Source organism: Anguilla rostrata, chromosome 15 (genome assembly GCF_018555375.3).
Source record: "Anguilla rostrata isolate EN2019 chromosome 15, ASM1855537v3, whole genome shotgun sequence".
Classification (NCBI taxonomy): domain Eukaryota; kingdom Metazoa; phylum Chordata; class Actinopteri; order Anguilliformes; family Anguillidae; genus Anguilla; species Anguilla rostrata.
The window spans coordinates 16,769,341-16,792,625 of record NC_057947.1 but is presented as its reverse complement, the minus strand read 5'-3'; the positions used below and the strand labels follow the sequence as shown (position 1 = coordinate 16,792,625).

Sequence of the window (23,285 nt, the reverse complement as noted above, 5' to 3'; positions counted from 1 at the left end):
AGTAAAAACGTCCAGTTAAGGCCTTCTCCTCTAAACGTCTCCCGTCCATGAGCAAACTTAACACAAGCTCAAGTGTGAATGAGGTGGACGTGAAGCCAGACTTGTCGCTTCCACTTCACTTCAGTGGCAGAACAGGGGCACAGTTCCAGATGTCTTGCCTTGGCTTGGTTTAGCTTGGCAGATCACGGGGTGGGGGGGTGGTGGGGGTGAATGGCACAAACACAGCCAACTTTTTTCAGCCCCTCTGCACTCAGGGGTGTGAAGTCAGGGGCATATCCACCCTCTCTCCACATTAGTTAAGCACAACTATTTTTCACACAACCGACGGACGACCAAATGTTAGCAAAGACAAATGGTAGGCTGTGAAGGAGCTAGAAACATAGCAAAGGTATTTCTGCTGTCTTTGGTAATGGTAAAAGTCAGTGCAACATCTTTATATACATTCTGTGGGAACATTTCTCTCTTCAGAGCTCATGATTGTGTTCAGTGGACAGCATGGTAGCCTACACAAGTTATTTTAGAAACTGAAATAAATAAATGGAAGCCAATTAAACATGTTATTTCCAATATAATTAACCTAAAAACCCTCATTAGAGATGACTTAAAAAGTAAAGAATTATAAATTAAAAGCAAAAATGGCATATTTTGAATAAAGGTCATTGGGGGAGGGGAGGGGGCACTGTTCATTTTTCACTGTGGGAAAGGCATTATGATATCCGTACTGTGCCCACGAATGCCGATTATAAAGGCTGCTTCCCGTTGATTTTTGTCAAAGGAATAGTTGACTTGCCTCTAGCTCTTTCTGAAGAATAGAAAGTAATGTACTTCCCCAGCCAACCAAGCCACTCGGGAGTGTTTTCAGCACAAAATAATACTGCCATCACCACGATTGCCTGTTGCGCCTCGGTCCAAGCGTTGGCTGCCCCACGAGCCACTTGCATCACACACCTTCACGGTCGTAGGGCATAGGATTATCTGAAGTTCATCATTGCATAGCGCATAGGGCATGCAGTGTTAGGATTTCAGTAGTTGTACAATGCACTCTCAGCACACAAGCTCTTCCAATTCACAGGCATCACCGAATGCTGGCTACTAATGCTGTGATTTGTTTTTATTTCAAAAACCGCAGGAAAACAGTAACTCTGGCAGCATATCAACACAAATTAAGGAAAGTCTCCTCGAATTGTTTTCTGTAATGTTATTTTTGGCTGTGGATTTCGCAGAGTTTGGCTGACATGCAGAGCAGACATCTGGCATGCCAAATCTGGCCGGTAGGAAGGAACGTGCTTTACCATCACCTGGTACAGACATGGAGATGCGGGACAACCCGCTCGGGTGTGAAAATCCCTTCTGCACTCACGTTTGAAATGAAATGAACAGCTGGCCCGGTTCAAATGTGCGGACATGAATCAAAATGACAGGAAGCACAGAAGGCTTTATGGGTTGAGATAAACTGATTTCTATGTCCAATACCCCTTAAGGCAGGTATCAAGGGTGATTGTGTGAAAGATAAATCAGTTCTGTAAGCTATGGTAATACCTAACACAAGAATAATATATTACTTAAAATCATTTTCAATATGTATTCATTTATTCATTCATACATTCATTCATTCATTCATGTCACTTTGTTCATCAGTTCATTTAAGTATCAAGTTCATCAAAGTATCAGGCTCAGTCCAGGAAAGTTATCTATTCCTCATTTGTTTCCATTCTGATAAAGCATTGCTGGTTTGGTCAAGTTTGGTGTTATGGTTCAGAAATACATACCTATAAAAATGAATTTATATTATAGGAGAAAAATCATAGGAGCAATTTCTGTTTTAATTTACTCATATTGAGCAAGTTAGCTAGTGTGAGACATCAAATTTTCGACTTCCCATTCAAATTAAACACTTCCTCTTTGAATCTGCCATTGCTACCAACGGCTGTGTAAATATAACAATATATAAACAAATGTCCGACAGTGAGAGACAATTGGCTCAAAGAAACAGCAATACTTATTTTGTTGTGGCTCAAGCCTGGGCCTGTTGTAATCTTAAAAAAATGAAAAAACACCTAAAAAACGCATAATCCTGTACTAAAGCGACCACAGCGCGTGTGAGCTTTTAACACAGAAATCCATCTGACAGTGTTTGCTGTGCTTTCAGCTGCCTGCAGTGTGCCTACAGTAACATCAGCCAACGGGCAGCTACTGCAGAGAGCAGCAGCCACCTTCTCGCTTTGGCTCAGGATGAGAGCAGAGTTACGATGGGGGGGGGGGGGGGGCTTGAACACCATCTCCCAGGGGAATAGGTCAGCCAATGATGGGCTACAACAGCTCACAGGTACCTTATAGTTAAGCAGGATTACGGAGCTCTGTCTCAGTGTTATTATTTATTCTTACACACCAGCTATAGATTTAATTCACTGCCCTTATCATGAGCTCACAAACAAAATTACTTTCTACAGAAACAGTTAGGCAACTTACTCTGGGTGGTCACTTAATTCACTGAACTGTGTGAATGAAAAAGGAACTGATTTGCATGTATTTTTAAAGTTCAATAGTTGACTGAATCCAAACCATCTCAATGCGTCTCTCTACGAACTAAATCTCAACAGAAAAGACGTAGGATTGTCCAGGTGTGGAACTATCTTTTATAATGTATTTCATGCTATTTCCATGAAGTTGGAAGCCAGCTGAATCATTTGCCCCATGTGGAAAACCCATGTCGGGATTTAAACCTTTGCCCATGTGGTGACCAGGTCTGTTCCTAAACCACAATGCCACACTGCAGCCACAGGCTTCAGACTGTTGTCCTGGTTGACCGTAATGCGGCGGTTGGAAAATAAACATGCAGTGATCTGTCTGATGTGGGCGCGTGCCTCCCATGAGCCTCCACATGCCCTGTGCGGGTGAGATTTCAGCTGTTTAATTTCAGCCAAGCAGACATGACCTGTTTGGCATCAAAGGAGATATAAATCCCATCTCCGTCAGAAAGGACAGACTAAATATAACATTTATCACAGCTGCATGGTCCCAGGGTGCTGTAACAGGCTGTGGACACCACACTGCACAGCTGTAGTCTAGGCCTTCCTTCGGTTCCTTACTTTTTTCATTTATTTTATTATAGTGGACACAGAAGCAGATGCAACAAGCACGAGAGCTAAAATCTTATCAGACCTGGAGACTAATCATCCTTTATAGGATAGAGGCCATTTGAACCAGCTTTTTGTTTGCGTTTATTTGTTTGGCCCCAAGCCCAGTGCCACAGGGAATACATTTCCAGGAAATATCCTTGTGCCATTTCAGAACCAATGTGCAATGCACCAAGTGTGCGAATTTGAAGACGCTTAACAGCCTAGATCCGCTGGTGCTCACAACAGCCATTACCCAACAGTGCCACCAAACTCCACTAACACAAGCACAGACGCACACTCTCTTGCTCGCATACACACACACACACACACACACACACACCCCCGCACCGCTTTCAATAACCACTATTTGTTACGGACAAACGACAGGTTCTAATTAAGAGAGACAAACAAAACGGGGGATTCTCGGTCCCCGTCGCAGTGGAACTATAGTAACTCCATTACGAGGCTCTTTGAAAGACATTCCTCTTCACTCGCCTGCTGTCTACTCCCAAAAAAAAAGAAAAAAAAAAGTTGACTCCGCGGAGGGGAACGGGGCACCATTAGAGGATCCTGTGGCAGGCTGTAATTCGGGTGTTTATGCCCGCGGTTCCCCAGGCCCTAGTCCTGAGGGCATGCTGTGCATGCAGAGCAGCCATTTTAGCCCAGGGCTTAATCAGTCACATTTGATCAAACTGTTAAGTGAATGTTTATCTGGGCCTGACGTCACCCGGAAGGTCATCGGTTGGCTTTTTGGAAGCGCTTGAAAGAGGGGCGTTTCCGTGACAACAAACCGATACAAGCCAAGGCATTTTTGCAACTGGGTTCTCTTAGTTTGGGGTCCGTTGAGCCAAATGGGTAATGCAAATTAGTGCTCCACTTCATTAATACAGATAAATCTGTCATTTGGATAATAGTTTCAGGGGCTGCACTCATTCACTGAATTAGGCATCATTACAAAAAAAAAAAACACTCACTGCACATTTATGGGATAAGATGCAAACCAAAACATGTTTAGACCACATTGCTTGCGCCTTTCAATTTCGACAGACACAGCTCCAAGAAAACTGGTCTTTCAAAAAGAATTTACGACACATCAGCTGTGAAGTGTTAACAGCTCAATCAAGTCGGGCCTAATTAAATAAGCTACTGGAATACAAACACAGAGCGCCCCCGTCACCCTGCTATCACGCAACGCACTACGCACCCCAAAAAGAGGGTTTCACAAAACTGTGTACGGCAGGTCAATATCAAAATGTACTTTGCACACACCGGCGCAACCTAGAGACAGGAGGAGGAACTCCAGACATGCTAAATTTTACTGAACATGAAATCTTAATAAAAGTCTCAAAGAGGATGAATGAGAGTTCTTGGCCTAGCCTGTTAGTCACACACAAGCTTCCACCACTCTGTACCAAGTCCTCACAATGAGCTTTGGGTGGAATTCAAACTGCATCCTCCTCCTCTTGCTAAATGTGTATCTGTGGGTCAAGAGCTAAGCTGTTTGTTTATTTATTGATTTATTACTGGTCTTAAAATAATAAAAGCCTGTGTGTGTGGGTGTGTGTGCGCGTATGCGCTGTCATACAGAATCCTGGTGGTGTAGGTCCCTGAGTCTGAAATGATAAAGGCATTGTCTGTCCAGTCAGTGGACACACAGAAATACAAGTCATGCATACAACATGCTTTTCATCATTCGAGAATGCTCCACGACGTTGAATTAATGGCGTGACTTTGTCTCTTTCTTTGACCTGTCCCATTCGGAAGATTTATACTCTATGCAATGGCTTCTTTTGCTCATTTCTTTTACCGTTTCACTTCCCTTGAAAGCAGCAAGCCCTCCCACACGCAGCCAGCCATCCTTCAGCTGAAGCATAGAATTAAGACCTGCCGCCGAACTTCCTCCACTCCTCAGTCACGACGCTGCAAGAGCAGGGCTCACAAATTCACCATCTCAGACGAGACGTGGTGTGCAGGAAGCCCAGCTGCAACACTGCACTTCTCAACTTTGAGAAGCACATAATGTTTATTTAGTACGTCACTCGAATGTACTTGAATTAGAAAGGAACAGAAAAAAAATACATATATATGTTTTAATGCGTTCCCAAATGACCCCCAAGTTCAAACTGGTTCTCTAGACAGGGAAAAACCATAAAACTGCAGAATGCTACACTAGCATTAGCTAGTGCACCATATTTAAGACGCATGCAAGTGCCTGTACCCGGCACTTCCCAGATACCAGACGCATACTTTCTTGTTAGCCAACAGCAATCACTTGTGAAGCTGGTGCTAACGTAGTGCAGTTTCAAGGATATAGACTCAAGTGATTCTGTTCAGTTTGTGCATACATTTAGCACATCTGGAGTTTACAGTGCTAGTGTCGTACGCGTTTACCATGGCAGTGGCAGTTTGTTGACACACACGACTCCGCCGTATCTTTAATTGAAGAAAAAAAACCCTGTGTTGATCTTTCATGAAAGTAGCACTGCACGCATGCAAAATGTACAAAATGTCAACAGCAATTGTGCAAATAGCACATTATAACACAGCATTTACAAGGTAGAGTGAAACAGAGAAAAGGGTCAAGCCATAAGTGTCTATGCCCTTGCATATTATTTTAAAATGTGCATACACACGTTTATAGTATTTGCAGCACTACCACAAAAATAGATGCTTCTGAGGACATTATTTTTTTTGTATTTACATAGCACTTACCAACCATATACAGCACAAAACATTTTTATATAAAAAGAAACATTTATGGAAAACAAAACAGTGATATATAAGCACAATAAATATATATATGTTCTTATAAATTGTTAGGCATTCATGAAAGCAACATAAAAGTAAGTTTTAGAACTTGATTTTATAAAAAAACGCTGATTCAGCAAATCAAACCTTAGCAGGAAGGCTGTTCCGAAGCCCAGGGGCCCTAACAGAGAAGCACCTTTAGTAATTTTTCGTCTTTGGTTTTTAGTTTAGACTTTGGAACAGCCAGCAGAAAGGTGCCATGCCCTTCTATCACATATATGGCATTGCATTTTTATTTTCTATGCAGCTTTGTGTGGCCTTGCAATTATTTTCTGTTAACAAAAATCCTCCTTAATAAGTTTCAAGCTGAAAAATGTATTGATTTACAACGGATATTTAGTCGGCAGTAAGTTTGTTCTGGCCAAAACGTGAATGTGCTATAAGTCAGAAAAAATTCATTATCACATTTAAATAGTCAGCGACCGTACCATGGTGAAACGTCAGCCTGGGTATTTAAAAACACAAAAGAGGATCTGATAAATGTCATTGGCTTCCAGTATCAGTTCCCATTATCAATCTCACTGGATCATCTAGTCTCCTCTATAGCTTTGCAGCACTGGCATGTCGTACCTGAAACGGCTACAGGGACGATTGTTCCAGGTTTGTGCTGCTCCGGCAACAGCGCGGAACATCACGTTCAGGGTCTAGAACAGTCACATTTTTAAAAGGTAACTGTCGGCATGACAACCGCCGGTAATGACTGGACAGTCCTAAATATAAACGAAGTGGGACCCTCAGAGGAGCCCTCATGGTTGTCTACAGGGCGGGATCGGTGAATCATCCTGTACAGCTGAGTTTGATTCCCTGCCGTGGCACGCTCTGTACTGTGATCCCGCCTTTATCCGTAACCGTCTCAGTTTTCCCCATCTGAATAAAGTGGTCAGAAGGACTGCCCCTCTAAAGTGTGACTGATCTGCGAAAACAAAATCGAGACAACGCTTAACAATACAAGCCCCGAAATTCTGTCTCCCCGCGAGACGGCTCCTTGCTACCTGGCAACAAATTAAAACTCCACAGGCGGCGGAGTTCGACAAGACAGCGTTTAACACACAACTGCGACAAGATTGATGACCCCGTTTCACAGCAGGACTCTGGAAGTCGGTCGTAAACAAGAGCCTCTGATGCTACCTCAGCCTTCGGGCTTCACCAGCCAAACGGTCTCAGCACAAGCTAATCAGACTCAATCAGCAGCTATGTACGTGTCATGGGTGGCAGTGTGGCACGACAGGATCTGGGCTAACGACTCCAAGACTGTACGTTCCATCCATATATAAATGCAGTCCATTTATCCCAAGGAGGACCGCGGCCGCTGTGTGCAACAGACTTAACGGGAGTTGCTTTTGTAAACATCCAGCTGTGTAAACGGACAGTATGTAAAAAGAATGTAAACCGTAAGTTGCTCTGGATAAGAGCAACGGCTAAATACCCAAAACATAAACGTGAATGCGTAGAATGTGTGGATCTGGCTGGTAGTTTTTCTCATTCGTCAGCCATTGTGTTGGAAGACTGCACTTCACACGAAGGCTGAGAGGCAGCCAGCTGACGATGCTGTGATGATGCTATGGCTAATAACGTCTTGTGGGGCTGCAGGCCACCGTCCCCCCAGGCGGGACTGGACAACAGACCGCAGGGCACATCAGTACTCCGACTGTCCACCCAGCATCCCTGTGCGAGCAGGCTGTGATGCAAGCGCAATTAACGCCCCATCTAAATGTCTGATACGAACGCAAAGCAACGGTCACCAACACGGTGTCCCGAACCTGAGCACAGTGATGCTGAGAAGAGCTTTCCGGACACCACTTTAAGATGTTTTAAGCTCATAATGTGCCGTTTCGCTTTGAAGTCTGTTGTGGCAACAGGGACGTGCAGCTTAAGACATCTCTCCTGAAGATCTGGACTCGCATACCTCCACACATTCAGCCCGCACAAGACATTTCACAACAGATTTCTCTGATAAAGGGTTTTGGGCATAGAAGCACCTCCACAGGACACTAGGGGAGCCCACTTTCATGGACAAATAGAAAAGAAGTTTGGCAGCTTACCCAAAACAATCAAATAAAGCACTGCTTTAACTGAGAGCGAGAGCCATTCACCCTTACATTGAGGTAAAGCTAAAGTCCAAGCGCCATTTTAACTTGCCACTGTTCAGTACAAAATCAAAATTAGCAGACTCCCCACTGGCCTCCACATAACCTCTGCAAAACGGAACATGACCCCCCGTGGCAAGTGCTTTCCTTTCATCCAACGGCGTGAAGCTCTTCCACATCGACTGCACAATGCTGAAATACGCAGGGGAGCTGAAGGAACCCGATTTTGTTCCCCCTCTCGGGTTTGTCTCTGACCCATGGCAACGGAACCCCGCTGTGCCGCCGTCTCGCACGGCCAAGCGCCCGTATGAACGAGCGGGCAGCGGGAGAAACGCAGCCTGGCATCCCGGACCAGCGCCATGCTTTTACCTCCTATGCCCCTCACACGTTAAATATGAGAAACTAAACTGGGCTCCTTACTGCCTTTGAGACTATTTCAGAACCTAATGTTGAATCTTATTACTTTTAATTATGATGGTTTTTAATTAATGTTTTAAGTTCACTTTTAACCGTTTTAATTGCATTTGAATTACTGACTGACCTAAAGTTCCCATTTCTTTTTAACTGCAATAGTTTAAAATAATGTTTTAAATTTAGTTTAAATTTTTTTTTTTTGACTGTCTAACCCAATGTTCTTCTCTTTCTCTTCTTTTGTTGTAACTCGGCAGTATTGTAAATGAGGGGCTCTCCCTCAATTCTTCTCCAAGGTTTAAATAAATTATGCAATCTGACAAGCGCACAATGTTCAAATTCACAAAAAGGAAAGGGAGTTCTCAGCTTCTGCGAGAAAGGTAGGCCAAACAAAGACTCAGACGCCAAGTCCTAATGATTCCATTCCTAGGAAGGTGGTGACAGGTAAGGCGTGGTATTGACTCTGTCTATTAAACCACTAGGGGCTGTCAACAGCTAGCCTTATTTACACACCTCTAGATTTATTCTGTCAGTTTGACAGCAGGTTCAAACTGAAGAAAGAGGTGGAGAGAGACAGCTGGCCAGCGTGGAAATGCATGAACTTTATCTCAGGCGAATTAAGTCTACTGTCCTAAGGTATCGTAAATAACTGGATTTAAAAAACATTCCTCCTTTCACTACACTGGACCCATGAGTTCTCAAACTTTATGAGCCCACAACCAACTTCATGAACCGACAGCTTTTCCATGGCCCATTCCTTATGAAGCCAAACATTTTTTAAATGTGAAATATTTTAAACAGTGCATGCAAGTACTGCACTGTTTCACTTGGGCAAATGTCTACGGAATGTGGAATGAATGCACATAAAGTGTATAATATACAGCAAGTTACTGTTTTCCCTCACATCTAATGAGCCACCAGAAGCCCTTCCACAACCCAAAAGTGGATCCTGGCCCATAGTTCTGGAACTACTGAGCTTCACCCAAACATCAAATGAGTATTACCCCATTGCCTCTTACTGACAGACTGTGGCAGCCAGCACACTAAAAAAAAAAAAGGCTTTACCATGACAATCTGACATGGCACAGGCCCATGATGGTTAAAATGAGAGGTGTGAATGCTGGGAGACCCAAGATGGGCGTTCACTTTCCACACAAGGGTAAGTGTAGGGACTGAAGGAGCTGAAAGCGTTCATACACCAGAGGTAATACCACCATAGTGTTAATGTTGCGGTTGGATTAAACACAAACCTTCCCACCACCCTCTCAGCTTCCAAAACATCTCCCAGGTACTCAGAACATACAGTAAGGTCACATCCTGAGAACACACAAACACACAGCACCTATAGCCTATGGCCGTATACTTCTACTGGGAACCACTCTTTATTTAAAAGGGCTGATTTTAAACGTACTGTTAATGCGTGCCGTTCCCGGAAACCACTTGAGATCGTGAGTAGCAGCGAATTATGTGGGTTTCGGAAAACAAGCGAGAGATGGGGAGAGAGACGGGGAGGTATAATTAGTGCGATTCACCTTAATGATACGGCTAAGCTCAAAACCCGCCACGTTTTCACTCTGTGTCTCCTACGAGGCATAGCAGCCCCAGAGAGAACACCCAGCGCCAAATGAACACGTTTGCGCTTTAACACCTGCACAAGAACACTTGCATTTCATTTTTCACTTAGCCACAGCGGATAAGCAAATTCTGAACAGTTGCTACAAGGATTCTCTTGAGCATAAAGATATTCAACTACATATAATTTACATTCAGTTCCTGCTGCAAAATGTATCATCACAGGGAGCTCAGAGACTCATATCAACTGGAACCACTCATCTATCCCAGAAAAAACCACACACACACAACTTGCACTTTTTGCATTATTTTATTTTATTTTGTTATCCAAACAAAATAAAGCGTCAATCATATTTGTCAATTGTGTGTGTTGTGGATTAGTTTTTATCCGTTTCACAGTTGGGCTGTGTTCTTTGCATTAACATATGATTTTAGTTTTATTCTCTTGCTTCAATCTTAAACTGCCTCCTTTATTCAGGGGTGATTTAGCACAGGTAACATTACTACACAGGCTTATCGAAGGGAGCCAAAAGCTACAGTATGTCTCACACAGGCTGTGAACCTGAAGGCTGTTTTTAAGTGGTATGTTACGCTGCTGTCTTTTCCCTTTACCTCCCCCATCTTAATAAATATAAATCATCAAGTTAATGTGCACTTTGTCTCAACGGCAATTAGCCACAATTTGTCACCATTTGTCATTCCGGTACACTCAAGCAGCCCTGCAGATTATCCAGGTGCGGATCAGCACAACAAAGCCAAAGCAGGCCTGTGAAAGTCCGCTAATAACAGCTACCGTGTTGACACATAACATGTGTGCCAGAGTCACACGCACACGTATGATTTCATACGCGGGGCTGGGAGTAAAGTGGCTGGTGGCTTCCTATGCTCAGCACACCTCAGGCAGCAAGGAGAGAAATGCAGGAGGAGGGTGGGGTCGAAAATTGACCCCAGAAAAGAATTGCCCGCTGGTGTGGAAGCCCTGTCATGCTGTATTGGGAGAAAAATGCATCGCATTACTGCTTTAGGGGAAAGGCATCCGATTTCCACCGTGTCAGCAACTTTGAGCAGAAATCCAGATTTAGGGAAGATACTCAGACTCTTAAACGCAGCAGTGTTCAACGCACTTGTATGCGCACACACAAGCAAACGCACAGACACACAGATGAACCTCCCTGAACCTCCCCACAACCACACACCCCCCACCCCCCCAGCCCCCCCTTGGGTGGCCGCAGGCCGCAGCGTAATAAGCCGTCAGCCCCGGGGGCGGCCGATGTGGCTAAGCTGGGAATTACCAGTGCTGTAACCAGAGCCCCGTTACCGCTGAGGACTGCCCCGCGGTCGCCTCCGGGGACTCTGTGAGGGCGTGGCCCCTGATTTAATCTTCCGTGTTAAGCTGCATTTGTTTACCTGGGTTCAGGCTTTGATTCTTTAAAGTTCAGAGCCCCTGAAAGCTGCCTCTCTCTCTGGAGGGCTGTTGTCCTCGCTCGTCCGCTACACAGCGAGACCGGCGTCACCACGGAGGACTGAGCCCAGGCTTCAGCTGTCACACCGCTGCAGAGCGGGCTCTCTGAGACAGTCCACACAAGGACTAACTGCCTAATTTAAGGCCAGAGCACTGGAGCACTGCGCAGGAGGGTGAAGTCAATTACAGGCGAATGAGGGGTCTTCACCTTGCCTCCTGGAAGACTCGGAGATCATTTACTCTGCTAATTCATCTCTGAATTTCACGATCCCAGCTGAGAAATGCACTTAATGTGCCCTCCCGAACCGACAGATGGCGCATTGTTCAGACGAGCCCAGAAGCGACTGGGCATTCCAAAAGGCAGCAGCTGTGTCTCTCAAAAAATGCTCACTGATAATGTCATTTATCATGTCATAAATGATGATTAAAATGTTTTTATCATTATATTTTACTGGAATTATTTTGATCCCAGTAATTCCAAGGACACAAGTCACTTGTGCCCCCTTCGCCCCAAGTGTGACTGATCAACTCGAAAGCCTGGATGAACTCATGAGTTTGACTATACATTAGCAATGTCTGCCTAACCTGAGCTACAAGAAAGAGGGGATACGGTTGCCAATTAATCTGATTTTAAAAGGCATCAAGTGTCTTAAACTTCACACAGTGTAATGCTCTCTTAAACACATACCTTGAAAGGTAGCCACATTCCGTGTGATGAGGAACTTCAAGCTGGAGCTGGAGGTTTGGAGAAGGTTCTGGACGTCCCGTCGGGCGGCAAGCTGGTACCTCTCCTCAGCCTTCTTGGTGCAGCATGTTAGGTTCCGGGACATGCACACCTGAAGATCCAACCCTGGAAGAGAACAGGTGGGAGCGTCGCTGATTATCCCATCAGTAAGCATCAGGAGGCGGAGAACCTCATTTTAACATTTTCGTCCTCTTTAAGCCCAAAGGTTTAATTCCAGTAGACCTCAATGAGATAACATTCGTGCCTGTTTAGTTTAATTACCCATCTGTGATTACACCCTTCATCCTAAGTACCAGCTTCACAGCACGCACAGCTGTAACTTGCTCTGGATATATAACATCAGAGTGACAAATACACGCATAAATGAACTCTATAAACTTCTATGACAAACAATGAAAAACATGTATGTCAGGTTAGGAATACTCCAGGCAATGCCCTTGACCAAGGCACTGGCCTCAGAACTGGAGTTGGCCTCTGGGCACTGCACTGTGACTGCTGACTGCTCCTAAGTAGCAAGGATGAGTCAAATGCCCCCACAGACAAATTACCCCACGGAGCCAATAAAGTATAATTGAATTAACTTAACTGACAAAATGCCTCTGGTAGAAACCCCTCTGTTGCATGCTTTACCTTTCAGGCAGACAGACTTATCTACATTCAGTGTTTGTATATACAATGTCTTAGGTTTTGCTCACAAAACCACTGCCTTTCCCAACTGCTGCTCAGAACACCATGGCTCAAATTCCTGCTCCTTAATTTTTACCTTGTGATTTATTTTGCTGAATATATTTCGTCAAATCAAATCACAGTACCTTCACTTAGTGCAGAATGTTGCATTTTCTTGAAAAAAGCAGGATACGTGACGTAGGGAAAGGCTCAGGTTGTTTTGCATTACTGTTGAAGACCCTATCTGACTAAAATATTTCTCAACAATGCCTTCTTTTTCTAACCACATGTTCAAACAAGTCAAAAATGAGCTTTAAGGCCAATTTCAGGAATTCAGCACTCTTATCACTTTGCGGACCAAAGGCAAATATGTTCCACTCTAAGCCCTCTTACGAACACCGGCTGTACACATACGGGCAAAGTCGTGCAAAAAAAAAAAACCAAACAAAAAAAATAAATAAAAATATCGGGCAAGCTCTGGCAGATCAGACCAATGTTGCCAGAGACACTATCAGTGTCCCATGTTTCACTGTTTGCAGTATCTTGGAGGAGAGATCACAGGCTGTTTAAAATAGCTAATTCCTGCACATCTTGATAAAAAAAGAACACCACACTGAAACATTCTGTTTACACTTTGCACTCAAGTACCTTCCTTACGAATTCCACACAGATACTGGCAAATGAGAAAGCCCCTTTACTTACTCTGACTCTGCTTACTTTTAATGTTGCGCTCACATCGGCAGTATTTCTTACAGACAGGCCGTTTACGACAAAACTATTCAATCCTGCCCTTGGAGAGCCACAGAACGTGAAGGATTTCTTTTCACAATAAAACTGGCATTTGAGATGATTTGAGGAATCATTAGTAGCAACAAAAACCAATACTTATTGGCACACTGTGGAGAACCGCTCAGAACCTTGAACCTGGTGGGGTATTCTGGTCAAATGCCCAAATGATCTGGAATTGTATCCTGACCATGGAAGGCCCCAAGGACCAAGCCAGTGGGACATGACATCACCCTGGGACAGAGTTCCAGCTGTAGGCTTTCCATTCTGATTCGGCATTCCAAATTGGGGAATAAAATTCCAATATCCCATATCAACTTCAGCACAGAAAAATGTATATCAACATCTCTTTAACTTAAAGAGATGTTAATAACTTAATCTGAAGCAATGCTGGTCCCGGTCAGAGATATCGCAGCAAGTTAAAGAAGCTAGAAAGGACTGTGAGGTTTTTCATTTTGTCTGACTTTGGAATTTTGATGGTCGAGAATGATATAGCTGCTCCTGAGATAATCTCCCCAGTGTGTCATTATGGAAGACAATGGCTGGGATTCAAGGAACATTTGTCACTTAATTTTGACTGAGAATTAACAGCAAGACTTTTGCTTTGGCAAGTTTGGCAAGTTCTATAACCACTAAAACTAACTCATTAAATTGAGTTTGTGATGAAAGAGTGTAAAATATTTACTTGTAGGCCAAAGTTTAGGAAAAATTTCAATTGAATACAGGCCAATACTTCTGGTGGGAACCAAAGCAAAGCAGGCTGGACTGAGCAGGCAGTGCGGTTCGAATGGAGTTCGCTAACGGGAAAGGCAGTTGAGCGGAACCCTCCGCTCGGCTATATATATATAGTCTCAGTGCGGCAGCTATAAATGCGCTGACGCATACACACAAAAAAAGCACAAAGGCTTTTCTTCTCAAGCAAGTTTTCATTAAACTGCGTTTAAAAAGCCACAATTAATCGAGACGAACCAGGCTAACATCAAAGCGGACCAACACATTATGTGCTGCAGCCCTGTGCTGTTGATATGCAAACGGCAGTCATCTCAGTTTTGAACAGAGCTTCCAAATGAGAGCATTCCAGCAGCTAAGGGTCTGCTTTGGAGCACCAGTCATTCAGCTCATTACACAGTGTCCTCACTGACTGGCTACAGGACACGGGAAATCCCATTCAACAAACACACCATGCATGTAAACAGTCCCAGCACCCACACCCAGACAAAAGGGCACCTATTCCAAAAATAGAAAGCTTTTTTTCACAAGACACCTGAAATTAGATAAAGATAACTGAGGCAAGCGAATGCCTGAGGCCAATGTTTTTCAGCCTAACCTTGGTCTTAAATTGGACAGAAATGAATCCCCGCTTAAAATAAAATAAGATTCATAAACATGGGACAAGCCTCCTTCTCACCAGCCCGTCTTCAGGTAGAAACGATATGCTCAACCTGGGAGCCAATGAAAACCTGAGATTCCCATGAGGAGATTCATTAAATTCTTGGAGTTGCCAATTTATTATTTTCTGCCCTTCAATGAGTAAACATTTTTAAATTGGTGTGGATTGGAAGTCACCACTTGATTACACTCTTAACATACAGGCCTATGAACTGCGAGGCACTGTTCCTGCATTTGTGTTCAAGCAAAAAAAAAAAAACCCCCTCAGCACTGCACATCAGCACTGCAGTGCTATAAAGCACATCCACCAGCCAGGAGCCCTGTCTGCCAAAGAAAATTACACTGCAGAGATCAGTGCAGCGACGGATAACAAGAGCATTCCTTCGAGAGAGTATTTTAGGAATCCAAAACAACATTACTCACAAAAAGCCACGGTGAACAGATCTCACACGTCTCTCAGATGCCTTTCTTTCCGTAATTTAGAGGTGGCCGCGGTGGTAATAATTCAAAAATTTGTGGCATGTCAGGGAGAAATCGAACCCCGGACTCTTGGCAGCCCTCTTCTGCCTCGAGCCCGGCTCTGACGTGACCCTGAGCGCTGCGGTGTTTAAACTGGCAGCAGTCTCCCATTCGGCTCAACTGCAGACGACCTCGGGACGACTTCAGAGCCGAACCCTTCTGGTTAACGCCTACGTCCATCTAAATCAGGTTTGTTTTGTGAATAAACGAATGGACACTCGTTTGCCAATATACGCAACAAAAATGAGCAATGACTCACACAAGGGGAAATGAATCCCGAAGCTTTTGTTAGTTTTCCTGATCTGGAGAGACTGCAAGGGGGGAAAAAAACTACTGGTGCCACTGGTGCCAGATATGCACCGGTCCAGTATAGAGTTTAGCAGGCAAACTAGCTGCATTTTGCAGTGCAATATTGCCCTATGATTTGGAAACAAGTTTGATTCCTTTTAGCTAGGAACAGGCTCTGTTTCCACTTGTTTCTACAGTTCTAGATAAAGTTTCAGGGGTCTGTGGGCCTGCCCAATGTACTTTCTTTCTGTCCAGGCGTACGTGGTAACAATTTTCTGTTTTACCCTGAAGCAAGGTACTTAATCTGAATTTCATCTCTACAATATCCAGCTAACAGCTGCAGAAAAGAGCTCAAATGCAGGGGAACATACAATGTGTTCTGTAAATGCAGATATTCCAATATCTTTTTTTTTTGTTTTATACAATGAGTGATAGACTTGAACCAAAACAAAATAATTATTCCAGTTTCTTTGATCCATTCGTCTTTTGGCGTCTGACATTTGTGTTGTTGATTAATCAGAATGTTGGTATCATTGCAAGATTCAAAGAGAATGCACATAATTTCAATGAAAAGTCAAAAATGAGATATCTCTCACTAGCTAGCTTGCTCAACATATGTAAATAAAAACAGAAATTGCTTCTATTATTAGCCTGCAAATTTTTTTTTTTTTATCAGAACGCTCAAACATTCCCGCTTCTGTTACAAGTATCATAGTAAAATGACCTAGGCCTACATTTATTGTGTTGTTATTGTGAGTGAGCACATTATGGCAAAAATTGTCATTTTTATTAGAACGCGAGTAAATAAACGGAAAGGTCAAATTTCGAAAAGTCCTGCATTCCAAAGTCACAGCATTCCATGATAATATGGGTTCTGGTAGGAAAACAAATTAGGTCCAAGCCAGCATTATTGTTCGGGCTATCTTGTATGCCACACATTGAAATTAGCCAATAACAACTTAATGCTGCAGTTATGCAGTTTACATTTTTACATCACAGGCTATTTTAAGCTTAGAGCAATTAAATAGCCTGCCAAGATTAGCCTTCTGATTATAGTAGCATTGTAAATTATTTTACACAACAGTGACCAATGCAATTATAAAATCTAAGTAAAAGAATTTGAATTCACATAGTCATAGGTTCTAATCCTGGCAAGGGCACAAACATGTACTCCTGAGAAAGGCACTTATCCGGAATCCCTTCAGTAAACGTCCAACCGCACAAGAGGTTACAATGTAAACTATTCATATTCCCCTGGATTAAGGCGTTTGATAAACGAATAATTTGCGCAATAATAATCTTTTAAAAAACAAGGTACAGCAGACACTGTGTTGAAACTCAATCGGGCCTAGCTTTATTTGAAAGAGGCAAAGCTCATCTCTCCACTAATGACGAATGTCATTGTTGATGCATGGAACTGTAAATATGTCTGGACACCCCAGAACGCAGCCCCGGTTTCAAAAAGAATGTGGTGCTGGCTCACAGCTGAGCAGCCCTGATTGAAGAAACAGCAGCAGCAGCAAATGATTTGACATAGTTCCATCAACAAGCCTTCCCCCCCTCCCAGGTCCATCTTTTCCAGCCCTTCGGTATTTGCATGGGCACCACAGAACACTTTACACCGGAGAGCACACTAGCTAGCAACCACGAAAACAGCAAACATATCAATTATTTCCATTCATCAAAGGCAACCGACAGGATACATGTTGCCAACACAAGGGTACTGTTTCCTGTGTCGTGGTCTGGTTAAAGGTTGAGGGCAAGTCCAGTTCTAAAAAGTGGTTAGAGGTAATAGACTGGCTTGTATTAAGCGCCCGCTGTAACAAGTGTTTGCTAAGAAGAAACTCCTTCAAAGCAGTACCTTCATATTACCACTAGAGGACAAGAGGTGCCATAGCAGCATGTCCTCAACAGCTCCTGTTTAAGTGAAGTTCATTTTTGTTGCCCTATATCCCACAATGAACTTATCGTATCGTAAATTCCATCTGAAAGGCAAAACTTTGTGATCTGAGTTCAGGAAAATATTATGGTAACTTGTTTAGATGGTTAAAATCTCATGGTGCAGTAAAATATTACATAAGCCCAGAAGTTTTAGATGGCAGACTCGTGATTGCAAATGATTTGGCGGGTGGGGACAAATACATCCCTGTGGTCTGTTGAACTGTTGAACTATTGAGGGAAAAAAAGTTTCAAAACCGAACAGGCCATTTTAAAAGGCCCATGATTTCTGCTAAGGAGATGATGAGCACATATTAGTGGTCTGCCAAACTGTGTTCTAAGCTGGTTTCCAGAACGCTCTCTCAGAGGGTCAGCTATCAGAGGGGATGATTTTGTAACTGACTCAGGACTGTGACTCGCTTCATAAGACGGCTTACTGCAGCCGGCTGGCTAACACCCCTGCTGGGCACACGCAGCTTTCAGAGTCGATATGCACTTCAAACGACATCTCGATGCACCAAGAAAGGAGACCTGACGGTAGACGTATTCACCATCTTACATTTCAGAGAAAATGCATAGACAGATATGCCTTGAAGTCGTACACCACAGGTTCTGCATATTAAATTTAATACGGTATGATTTGCTGAATACTATTCTTTATATTGATATTTCCGGCCCAATTATCATTTACATCATAATTAATATAAAGCATGCTTCAATATTTAAAAGTGATTCTAGAGTTTTGATTAACTGCCACGCTGAAGTTGGCTCCCGATTCCGGTCCACCTTAACTCAAGAAGAAAGCCAAAAGGCACTCGAAGACCACAGAAGTATGATACTTTAGCCTTGACACCAAACAGATACGGGCTGCATTTATTTTAAAATGAGCCGAGCTCATCTGCCTTCATAAGCGGTGATAAGGAACGCACGATATGGTCATGCCCCAGGTAGCCTACCTTTCGTGGAGCATTTTGTCATGTCAGCAAACTTGCGGCTACTAAATGAGTCTACACACACTGATTAAATTTGACAGCAAAAACATAGCCTAAATATAATTTTTTATTACATAGCTTATAATATATTGTAGCGTTTTTAGCCTATGTATAGCCTACAAATACACACATACACGTTTTAACATCGGGCAAAGATATAAATATTGCTACCCCCGAAATGATACACGTTACTTGTTTCTTAGTTGTTTGGGTCCCGAAAGCAGACAGCCTATGGAACAAGGGTGATCAAAGGCGGCATCAAGGGTCTCTGCTCTTAACTTTCAGTAGCCTGCCAGTTTTCCGACATAGGTCCCGACGCATCTTAAGTCCTCGCAGTTTCCAGTCAACCAAAAATAATATTTTCTAGCCTAGGCTACGGTTTGGAAAGTAAAGTCGTCACGTAAAGACGGTCATCTGTTACATTTGCCCACGAGTCCGTAAGGATAAGGACTGAACATTTTGTGACAGGACTGATTGGCAGTTTATGTAGACACAAAACAATGTTTGACATCATTGATACCGTCGCTTTCTCTTTCCTAGGAATGGACACGCAAACTATTAATTTCTAGGCTACATCAAAAATAACGCAGTTAAGACTCAACATGCAACGTAGTCAAATAGTTACATTCTTATGGTACATTAAAAAACTGGCTACAATAAATGGTATAGGTAGCCTACTGCAGCGAGCCCCTACGCGTGCAAATCATATGCTGCATTGACTGAATTAATTTTAAGAGCACTGATAGACTGATGAAGGGGGTAAGACTACATGGCGGTAGCCTACCGGTTAGTCTATTAACGGTTTAGGCTACGTTGTTTTGTTTAAATACATCACCTGTTCTAGGTAGGTCCAGTAGTGAATTTACAGGTCCAATCTGCCTCACATGAAAAACTTTTCGAACTTCATCGCAGGTGGTCGGATTCTCCAAACTGAACCCCGTATAAACAACGAACACCACACAGCAGAAGAGCCCTTGTGTGCCCATTTCCAATGTAATAGCCGCCTCAAGCAGCGGTCAACTGCCGTACCTATCCCGGCTTGTAGGCTACAACTTCAGTGCAAGTTAACTATGCTATACTTCCAATGCTCCGCATCTGTTTATCGTAATGATCAATGAGAAGAATTTCCTCCGGGGCCCGAGGCTATCAGTTTGAAAGTTCAGTTGTAGGTGAGAAAGAACTAAGCTTGACGAAGAACTTGACACGGCGTCATGCTTGCCCCGTTCCTGAAGGCAAGACAAGCCGTCAAGAAAAATGGGCGGAAAGAACAGCTCAATGAAATTCGTGTTTAGTCAGTAGGTAGGCTACTCCTACTTGACGGTAGAGACACCGTGCGGACATTTTCGACCGGCTCAGTAACTTTGTGACGTTCTCAATGGACAAGAAAATAGTCTACCGTATTCCATCCACTAGCCTGCTATTATTTATGAATTTACCAAAAACTCTCGAACATCCCGGTGCACAGGGTGTCAGCAGATAAACATTTTCATATTTGTTTTCTTCCTTTTTGAAGAGTGAGACCAACTGTCTCAAACTGGAAGTTAAATTGTGATTTTTTGGAAGAACGTGGTCTTGCAAGCAATGCGACTTGGTCGTATTTGGTTTCAATCAAAACTAGCAGTATACACTTCAAGTCTAAGGGATTCAAATGATGTAAAAGGAGGACCTCTACTGGGAAAAATATGAGTTGCAGACAAAAACCCAAGTACCTGATACCGTCGCCTATTTCAGGTGATGGCTACTGCGTTTTCTCCCACACGCCCCCATTGTAACATTGGGCTACCATGCTTACAGGTAGGATACGATATAATTTTCATGAAAATTACTGTCAACTGCGCTCAAGCCAGCCGCACTTTGCCCAACTCCAAGCAATTTTTCGTATCGTTCTGAACTTGAAACCTAGCCGAATAGTCCTTAATCCTATTTTCCCACCGTACACTGATCCCCAATCCTCTCTTCACGTTATCCTAACTGCAGCCTACTATATTTCCCCACCAGAAATAAATACATAAACCTCCCTTCCGCAAGTTAATTCTAACGAAGGATCAGTCTACCTAACACCGGTGTGTTATGGCCCGACCACTGCACTCTCTTTACTAATACCTTGTTGGCGATACGGATTTGGACTTTTCTTCGTGCAGCAATTATTGCTCGAGATAAGAGTGTCAGCTAAATGCCTGAAATATAAAATGGGAAATTCAGACTAACACTGTGTTAGTGCTGTAGTTGTAGCCTATGCATATAAACACGTAGGCCTGTTTTAAAAAAAACATCAGCACAACCCATGCACAAAGCAAGTAGGCATATTCAAGTATCCTAATAGAATAGGCCCGCGTGGAGCCGATTCCAAAATTCAGCGTTAAATAGCCATGAAGCTAATAAGCCAACAAAGCCTACAGAATCCATCCAAGACCTAACATACACAATCTACAAAGTAATCAGTAACATATCCGAACCAACGGGTTCACTTTAGTTCAAGAATGAGTCCATCTATTGGGCCTAGCCCACACTCAAACTACGTCGATACAACAGGCGGAATAGCTAATTAAAAATCCAATTCACTCTTCTCCTCAAGTGAGATAAAATTCAATCAACTTGGCTGGAAGAGCTAACACATATGCTTAAAAAAACCTGTGTAGCCTAATAAATTATTCTGTGAATCAACTGATTTCAGTTCTAATGGAGCATGTATAAACTCATACTGCAGATAGCATATTATTACAATATGAACTCGGTCCTCCACGCGTTAAATCTCGTTGGGATGTAAATATAGCCTAGTATGCCTACATTTGGTCAAATCCTGCGAGACGGCCCTTTTACGTTTTAGCTAGACCAGTAGCACGTGGTTTTATAAACGTCTCACCAGAAAGTAAGATTAATGAAGAAAGATTAGGGGGGATACGTTTTCTAGCCCCCTGTCCTTTCTGCTGGACTCGTTTTGGTTGAATAAAAAAAAAATCATTTAGCCTAATTAGCCTTGCCCGCAACATATTTTAAAGATAGCCGCAAGGACGCACAGCCTACCTCTTTCAAACAAATCCACATAGATCGAGTCCCATCATGACACTCATGGCTACAATCTTAAATTGGAAAGCCAATTTTACCACGATTAAAATGAAATCGGTGATTGCGGAAGCACTTGCGTAATTTTTGAAATCCCCAATGGCAGTCAGTTTAAATATGCACTATCATCCAGGATATTAAGACTGTCTAACCCTTTCCGTAAACTGACAGGGAAAATGGCAGTTACAACCACAATTTCCAGATGCTGTCAGATATAGGCTTTTGACAGGAAAGGTAGCCCAAACACAAAGCCGTTTTTGTGCATTAATTAAAACGTGGTCCTTAAGTAAGAATAACCCTAAAACAGTACTTGCATCTTGCGTATAGGCCTAGGCTATAGGATTACCTTCCATATCAACTTGTCTTTTACGATAAAAAAAGCCATATGAATTTACAGAAACAGCCTATAGACCTAAGGGCACAAAAATTGCATGTCATTTTTGTATAGGCACAAAGGCAAACTCAATCTCTTCAAATTCCCAGCGTCAAAAGTACATAGGAGCCTTCCAAGTAGGCTAAGCTATAGCATAAGCATTAGATTTGTAGGCCTACGTTCGGTCCTTGTCTGCGTGGGACTGAAATGAATTGTTCGCCACCAATTCGATTCTCTTGTGACTCTTTAATTATAGATACATTAAGAATCACAGCAGCTATTTCCAGTTCATACTGACTTGAAAACGTTACCTGGCCTTTCTGTCAGAAGCGCCATAAGGAAACTAGCACGGAATAATTATTCATAATCGAGCAATTTCCACATGAAATTATGCCTATTCAGTTCTGCAGTTGCCATGAAAAATACTTTTATTAGGCGAAGCCTACATTAGGAACATAGACGTTCGGCCTGTGGATAGTTTGATTGTTGTACAGCGAGTTTTACGCCATTTTTTACGCCTCGTTTTCTCACCCCTTCTCGTTTATTAGATTCGAGATGGCGTGCTCATTTTAAAGAAAAACGAAAACCGTCCAGTCTGGACATGTAACCAAGCACTTGTCTGCACCACTGGCAAAGTGAAATCTGGAAATTGTTGTTGCAGTGTGGAGTGATAGAGGGAAATGGCACGAATTCTCTCCCTGACTTAAGCCAGGGCTGCCCAAGCCCTGTTCCTGGAGATCTACCATCCTGTAGGTTTTCACTCCAAAACTGACAAAGCAAAGCACACCTCATTCAACAGCTCGGTCTCATTGATCCAAGTAGAATCAGGTATGCCAAATTAGATGTGAAAGGAAAATTTACAGGACGGTAGATCTCCAGGAACAGGACTGCGCAGCCCCGACTTAACCCAATCGAAGATCCCGGGAAACGACATACTGCAGCATACACCAGGGCGACTGCAACGAGCTCCTTTTAGGACTTCAGGGTTTGCCAATTTTCGTTTTCTCAGCACTTAATTACACCGGTTTATTTACACCGTCACCACACGTAGTGAGTTTGAACGTGTC

General features: G+C 43.1%; 1 protein-coding gene across 9 annotated transcripts in view; it reads right to left on the bottom strand.

Moving 5' to 3' along the window:
- The window catches only part of gpc5a (glypican 5a), a 166,075-nt gene extending 143,074 nt beyond the window's left edge, over positions 1 to 23,001 (bottom strand). Inside the window, exons 1-2 of one of the 9 annotated variants that reach the window (XM_064310035.1) lie at positions 22,398 to 23,001; positions 12,148 to 12,309 (exon numbers count right to left, since the gene is read on the bottom strand). In XM_064310035.1, the coding sequence (XP_064166105.1) occupies positions 12,148 to 12,289 (142 nt within the window). In that variant the 5' untranslated portion in view covers positions 12,290 to 12,309; positions 22,398 to 23,001. The other 8 variants (XM_064310031.1, XM_064310032.1, XM_064310034.1 and 5 more) reach the window with 8 other exon arrangements.
- Between the last annotated feature and the right edge of the window lie 284 nt (positions 23,002 to 23,285).